The sequence below is a fragment of the Belonocnema kinseyi genome, chromosome 7 (genome assembly GCF_010883055.1).
Source record: "Belonocnema kinseyi isolate 2016_QV_RU_SX_M_011 chromosome 7, B_treatae_v1, whole genome shotgun sequence".
In the NCBI taxonomy this organism is placed as follows: Eukaryota; Metazoa; Arthropoda; class Insecta; order Hymenoptera; family Cynipidae; genus Belonocnema; species Belonocnema kinseyi.
The window spans coordinates 132234781-132242568 of NC_046663.1; the positions used below are offsets into that span (position 1 = coordinate 132234781).

Consider the following 7788-nt stretch of genomic DNA (forward strand, 5'->3'; position numbering starts at 1 on the left):
AGAGCTCCAAGGAGATTATGTTGAAAAATAAAAAAAAAATTTACCCAAAAAAAATTGTTTTTATACTTCATTCTAAGGACTTATTGAACTACCCTCGTACCTGGAAGACAAAGGCACTAACAACGAGGTTGAGCGAAACAATCGTACGTGGCACGAGTTCGCTGGCAATCATCCACGTCTTATTGTTTTCCTAGGTACATATGAATTAATTTTTCTGCGATTTCGTGGTATAAGAGTTTATTTCGTTTTTGTTGAAAATCTTCTTCTTTATTGATGACTCGGAGTCTGCATGTCACGCCGCCAACCGTATATTTTTGGTACCACTCAGTCACCGCATCCTACTTTCTAACTACGCATACGACCCTCTTTCGAGCAAAAATATCCGCTGTGCATAAACTATAGAGTTTTAGTTGAAATGACATTTAGGTGAATCGAGATTTAGTTCGATTGTATAGCTACCGAATCTCAGGCACCAAGAATCGAATAGTCGAAGGAATCGGACTCGAGTCGGTCATCTCTAATGTACAGTTACTGCAGTCAGAACCTATTAGTAGGAAACAGTGTTGCCTTTTTGAGTACAGTTGTACTTTTTGCGTACTATTTCCTGCTGGTGAGTACGTGAGTACGTCTCTCGAATTTTCAGACACTCAACATTGTACTTTTTTTTGGGACATTTGAGTACAAAATTGATAAAAAAAATTTATTTTAGGTTTTTTCTTCGCTGCGAATCACAACAGCAAGTACACATTTATCATTCGTTCGTTGACTCGCGTGTTCATTCATTAGAGAAATGGAGCCAATGACAGCCAATGAAAGAACACGCTTGAGAAGATCGAAATTTAGAGGTGTTCTGCATTTGGCTGTTCATTTTACGTTTTGCTTACATGGGATTTCACCCTAGACTTGAAAGCAGTGATCCCAACTTTAGCATGTTGAGCTGCTGCGCTTGACTTGGCGCAGCGGCCCTCATTAGTCGCTATTGGCGCGCCAAATAAAAATTAAAAATTATATTTGCAGACCGTCATTTCAACCCCTCATTTACATGCATTATTTTTTTCATTATATAATTAATTGACATTGTGTATTTGGAAAATATTTTTAATTTTTAAAAGAATTTTTTTTATAACAAAAAAAGTTCACAAATTTTAAAAAACTTGATCATTTTTGGAAAGAAAAACTTTAACAAGTGATAGCTGACATTACTCAAGATTTTTTTTATATCAACTTTTGAATTTCGCGATAAAATCTTGTTAGATCAAGTCTATTTCGAGGCGCTGAGGTCGAAAGTACAATTTCAGACTTTTCAGTACAATTTCTTGCTAACGTGCGTACAATTCCCAGATCTCAATGTGGCAACCCTGGTAGGACAGCCGAGGCCGTTTTTGGCGAGTTATCAGGTAACGATTCTGCCACTATTTTCCTGATTGTTGAGAATATACTGATCACCAAATATGGATTCTCCAGGGGTAGTCCTGGGGAGAAGGTTTTTATTTACTCATTCGCAGTTGTAAAAAAAAAATGGTTAAAATAAGTTATAGGGTCACGGCTAAATCTTTCTGTGTTGAATGTCAAGACAATTAGACAATGTTCCGTACCATTGGCAGAACAATAGGCCGGTGCGACGGGGGGGGGGGGGGGGGGGGGGGGGGGGGGGGGGGGCAGAACGATCTAGAGGTGTAAAAGAATGTCATTTTAAAGTTATTTTCTAACACCGAAATTTTTTATATAACATTCTACTCATTATTTAAAACATATATTCGAAGAGGCAGACCAAAATCTCGGGGATAACATCCTGGCAGAACATCGCAAACTGCCCGGTTTTGACATTGGTCATTGTGCGTCGGTTCACGGCCCTGACACTGTGAGCAGAGTGGTCACTTGTGCTCCGAAGACGATTAGTAGTGTAACTAGAGACGTAGCTTATATTAATACATAATATAATCATAATAAATATTATAAATCAAAAATTTTAAGCCGACGTTATTATTGTTTCATTATCACGTTGAATTCAATTGAAGACGCAAGTCTAGAGCATTTTTATGTTAAAAATCATTATTGTTATTACTTAAGAAAACTAAGTAATATCAATAGATTATTATTTTCTGTGCAGTATGCCAAACTGTGACAAACTTAGATAGAATTCATTTTTTAACGTCATGAGGTGAATAATCTCCTTTTTAGCGACACCTCAGACTAAAGGAAAAATCTGGAGATACTGCAGAACATTCCCAATTTTCCTGCATTTTTTTAGATTTTCCTTATGCTTGAAATAAACGTACAAGAAAAAATAAGATCTTTTTCATATCCTCATTTAAATTATTTTCCTGCTTTATTTCGAAAATATTGAGTGTTGTTACGGAACAATATTTAATTAAAAATTATGATTTTGTGTAGCATTAATTTTGTGTGAAAAAAATCGTTGTGAAAATAATAGCAAGAACAATACTTGAGCAATTATAATAATTTTGTGTATGAAAATTTTTTTGTGGAAAATAATTTGTGTAGGGAAAATTCTTTGTGGAAAATAATTTGTGTAAGAAAATATTTCTGTGGAATATATTTTATGTAGGAAAAAATTTGGGTGGAAAATAATTTGTGTAGGAAAAATATTAGATATAATATTTTAAAATAATTATTATTTATTTCTGTTTAGAAAAGATTTTGTGTAGGAAAAATATAATAGAGTTTGATTTGGTGTAGGAAATGTTTTTTTTTTGTAGGAAGAAATTTGTGTAGGGAAAAAACCCAGTACACTTTGTGTACAAACATTTTGTGTGTGAAGTGTGTTTTCCAATATTTTACATGCCTCTCAAATGCCAAAATTATTTCTGAAATCGTTTATCCTCAATTTGCCCCACTGAATGACTGAAAAATTCCCTACAAACAAAATATACGAACTTGCTCCTAAATAAATTGAGTTTTTACAATAGCATATGCAAAACATTTTATTTACAATAGACGAACAGTTTTGAGGTTATAATTTCACGGCTTTCGAAAATCGGCTTTAGAGAACAAAGAAGACTAATTAGTACAAAGAGATTATATTTTTATGCGTAAAAGTTGAGGCAAAAATAAACCCTTTATAAGATAGGTTCTATTACACTTATTATACTGAGTTATGTTTTGCAAAATTTTAGGTCGATCCATAGTTTGAAGTGACTCCAGGGAATATTTAAAATTTCGTAAACGACGCTTCAGTATTATTATTATTCGATATTTATTATTATTATTATTATTATTATTATTATTATTATAGATAACAGCGGAGTAGTGTTGTGTTATAAAATATAATTCAAAAAGGCGTAAACTGTGTTTCTAGTTACACTACTGATCGTCTTCGGAGCACAAGTGATCACTCTGCTCGCCAGAGCTGCCAGATCGTGGATGAAATTTACCCCCACCATACCTACCATTTGGGAGCCGTAAAAAAGAAGGTGCATGATTACCACAGTGAGGTCGTGTGTAAGCCGAAAATCCACGATTCGACTTCGGTTTTCTGCTGTACGATGATTGCCGATTGATAGCTTCGGAAGACTTCGGTATTCTTCTATTTATATCTCGATCCTCATTTGAAAGAAATGTTTTCAGGTGTATATAGTATGAGTATTATTACTATTGTACATATTATTAATATTAATATTATAATTATAAAATATAACATTAATTTTAATTAATAGCTAACTAACTTTAAATACAAATAGTTAAATTTTCAACTAAAGCAATAAGTTTTCTGCAAAAAAAATTTCTAAATTTGTTTCAAACAAAATATTAAAATTTTTAAACAAAAAGTTAAAATTTTCATCAAAAGGCTGAATTTTATAAGAAAAAAAGGCATTTTTAATAAAATACATGAACTTTGAACACAAGAAATTTATTTTCCACGATGTATAATTTTCTTGTAGTTTAAAGAAATTAATTTTTAAACAAAACCAAAAAAAAAATTCTACAAAATAGTTAAATTTTCAGAAAATAAAGTTTGTCAACTAAATTGATAAATCATCAACCAAAAGAAAACTAAATTTTTAACAAAGCAGTTCCACTTGCAACCAGAAAAATTGAAAAAAATAGTTAAAATTCTTTGAAATTGCTTTAAATTATTGAAAATTCCTTGAAATGTTTTAAAAGAGCCTAAAATATTTAAGTCCTTTAAAATCTCTTGAAATTTTACAAAGCTCTTGAAAATTCGTTGCAATTTTTAAAAATACCCTAAAATATTTTAAATCCTTTAAAATCTCATACTACATTATTGAAATCAATTAAAAATTCCTTGCAATCTATTAAAATATAATATATATTCAATCTTTCTAAATCTCATATTAAATCACCGTAATCAATTGAAAATTCCTTGGAACATTTTAAAATACTCTCAAATATTGCAATACCTTCAAAATATTTTGAGATAACTTGACTTTTTTTTAATGATTTTCAAACAGCTTCTTTAAAATTCTTTGAAATTCCTTAAAATTAGAAAAATAGGATGAAAATTCCTTAACATCTTTTAAAACATCCTTAAATATTTAAAATGCTTAAAAATCTGGAAAAAACTCTTGAAATTTTTTAAAGCTCTTGAAAATTCCTTGAAATTTTAAAAATACCTTGTAAGAGTCTCGTTTCCGCAGTTTGATGGGAAAGATAAGTAAGTATGAGTCACGAGTAAGATAAATCAACTTGGAACTTTATTAAAGCACAAAAAAATGGACCCTGAACTGTATAAGCGTAGTTTTGATGACTTGGTTAAAAAAAGCAATGATATTTGAAATAATAATAGAAATCGTGATTAAAGCAATATTACATACCGATCGACGACATCCTACTGACTGTCCAGGCTTCTCGTCGTCTCTGAACACATGCGCAATAGATTTACGCATATCCCTTTTACAGGGCCGTGCTACCCTTCGGTCTCCCCCTATTCCTTGTGTTACAGGCTCCACCTATGGATCTTTTGGACGTCCTCGTCGAAGATCCAGGATTTTATTTTCTCTGGTCGGTATTCACCTTTTTCGGGCGCCCTCTTCGCCACATCTGGTTCACTGGTGCTGGAACTGCTCCCTCGACTGGGCCCGTATAGGGTGTTAAATCAGCAGTGTGGCACGATGCAATGAATTCTTCGGAATCGAGATTTCCAATCTTGTAGACAGTTGGCGAAGTTTTCTCGATTATTTTATAGGGTCCATCTCTGACTGGTTCAAATTTTTGAGTTGTGTCTTTAGCTGCTTTGCTAAGCACGCGTGATCGTACCATAATTAAATCTCCTACTTGATAGTCAGGGTTGTCACTTCTCTTCTGATCGGCGTATTTCTTCCTGCGGTGTTTTTCGTTCCCGCGGACTTCCCTCACATCCTTCATGACATCGGCGATCTTCATAAGGTATGGAGTAACTTCAGAGACAAAATTTTCTCCTTTGTCTGGATCAGCTTGCATGCCTTCTTGAGTAATTACATGCCCAAGATATTTAATCCTGGCACAAGCAAAGACACATTTTTCTCTCTTCGCTCTGAGTTTTAATTTTCTCAGTCGCTCGAATACCTTTGCTAGGCCGGTCAAATGATCTTCGAAAGAAACGGATAACACGATCATATCATCAAGATACGCGAACACTGAAACAGATGTCAAACCACTCCGGAAACGATCAATCAATCGTTGAAATGTTGCTTCAGAATTTTTGAGCCCGAAAGGCATCCTCTTGAATCGGAACGTTCTGAAAGATGTGATGAATGCTGTTTTATCTCGATCTTCTCGCCTAACAGTGACTTGTCAGTATCCGTTTCGTAGATCAATTGTGTACATATAATATGTCCTTTTAGCATTGTGTAGAAACTCTTCTATTCTTGACATGGGGTACTTGTCACTCGTCGTGATTGCATTTAGTCTGCGGTAGTCTAAACAAACTCTGACTCCAGAGTCTTTTTTGGGAATTAAGACAACCTGAGCAGCCCATGGTGACTCACATTCTTCGATATCATTTTCCTGCATGGATGTCAATTCTTTGTATAGGAGCTCTTTCTTTTGCGTAGACATTTTATTAGGTGGTGTAGCGACAGGTATATGATCTCCTGTATCTATTCGATGTTCTGCATAAGGGGTTGGTTCTCCCCCTACTGCAAAGACGTCTTCGTTATCAGACAGAAATTTTTCGATTTCTATACGTTGATCTTCAGTGAGGCTACTTCCTTCATCACTGCGCATAGTGTTTACAAAACTCACCTGTACGTTATCCATTGTAGCTGAGATGTTTCCGTACTGTAACTCATGTTCGGTTGAATCTCCTAAAAATTTCCAAACTCGTTGAGGTGCATTTATAATTATTTCAGCATCCTCAAGAAAATCTATTCCTAGCAAAGTCACTGAGTTCTGTGCTTCCGGAAAAATGATGACTGTTGTCGGTATTTCTTTATCCATCAGTGTAACCTTTAATTCGGCGATAAGTATTTCTCTATTACTTTTTTCTCCGTCAGCGAATCCCACCTTCACTGATACTTTCTCAAATTCTTGTCCTTTTTTGATAAGTAATTGATACAAGCTATATCCTGATACACTATTTCCGGCACAAGAATCGAGAAATCCGGTTCCATGCGATCCTAGAATTTTAATAGGAACCTTGGGCCTAGAGCGTGTCCTTGTTTCCTTTTCCGTGCAATCGAGAGTACAGGATTCTAAATTTGTAGAGGCCGTTTTAATTTCTGCATTCTTATTACACTTTGGGCAATTTCTTCTCACATACCCTGGTGTGTCACATCCGAAACACTTGATAGTTGGGTTTGTCGAAGGCTGCGTCGCCAGTTTAGTATTTTCCGAAGATTTCGCGTCCGATATATTTTCATTTTTTACCGAATCACTCTCCTTTTCGAGTTTCTTCTTGAAACGTCTACACTCATCCGTTGCGTGGCCAAATACTTTACAAAATTTGCACTTTTTCGAGTTTGGCTTTGAAGAAATAGAATTCGACGTAGTAGCTTTCTTCTCGAGTGACTCCATGTGGTTTTCTTCCACTTTTCGGGCGAGTTCAATTAATTTTTTTAAATTATTTACCTTTTCCCGAGGTACTTCTTTTCGAATACGATGTAAAAGCAACCCGTAAATCATATCGACTTGAACTGCTTCTGTCACAGTATTTTCCGGTAAATGAGCTAACAACGCGCGAGCTTTGCAAATGAATAAATCCGTTGAAATGTGTTCGTCTTGCTCCCCGGCAAAAAGTTCACGATAGACGCGATAAGCGGACTGTTTTACGCTGAAAGTGGATTTCAACAGCGTTTTTACTTCTTCCCGCGTATTTAACGAACTTTTTACGCCTTGGCACCAAGTAGCCGCGAATCCGTTAAAAAGCATCGTTATGCCTTTGAGAGCATTTTCATCCGATATGTTTGTACATTCTTTGTATATTTGTATCGCATCGATAAACGCGTTCACTTCGGTATCTTTATTGCCGTCGAATCGTGATAAACACTTGGAGAAATTACCCTGATGAGGTGTAGCAGCGCCAGGCTGTGCTGCTGGATGTGCGCCTTCGAATCGAAGCGATGCTTTGATATTTTGGAGCAATTCTTGGAATTGCTCGGGCGTGAATGTTATAGCCATGTTGGTTTTTTCTAGAGTTTTCTTGGACTGAGAACGAGTCGTTGGCCCTAATAAACTTATTTTCCGTTGGTTAGACGTCGTGTCGATTTTCAAGAACTTCCAGCACTGTAGAGAACAAAATTGTTGCAATGTGCCACACTGACAATTTTCACAACAACACGGCACCACTGCGGTTTTCTATGGAACTTCTGAAAAATTTTCGTATAATCA

The 7788-nt window shown here is 35.2% G+C and overlaps 1 protein-coding gene across 1 annotated transcript; it reads right to left on the bottom strand.

The window, feature by feature from the left end:
- Positions 1-5754: 5754 nt before the first annotated feature.
- On the bottom strand, positions 5755-7578 carry LOC117176682. Its single transcript, XM_033366935.1, has one exon. It carries the CDS (start codon positions 7576-7578, stop codon positions 5755-5757), a length of 1824 nt encoding a protein of 607 aa, XP_033222826.1.
- Between the last annotated feature and the right edge of the window lie 210 nt (positions 7579-7788).

Coding starts and splice junctions, on each gene's coding strand:
- LOC117176682 (XM_033366935.1), bottom strand. CDS start 7,578: ATGGCTATAACATTCACGCCCGAGCAATTCCAAGAATTGCTCCAAAAT.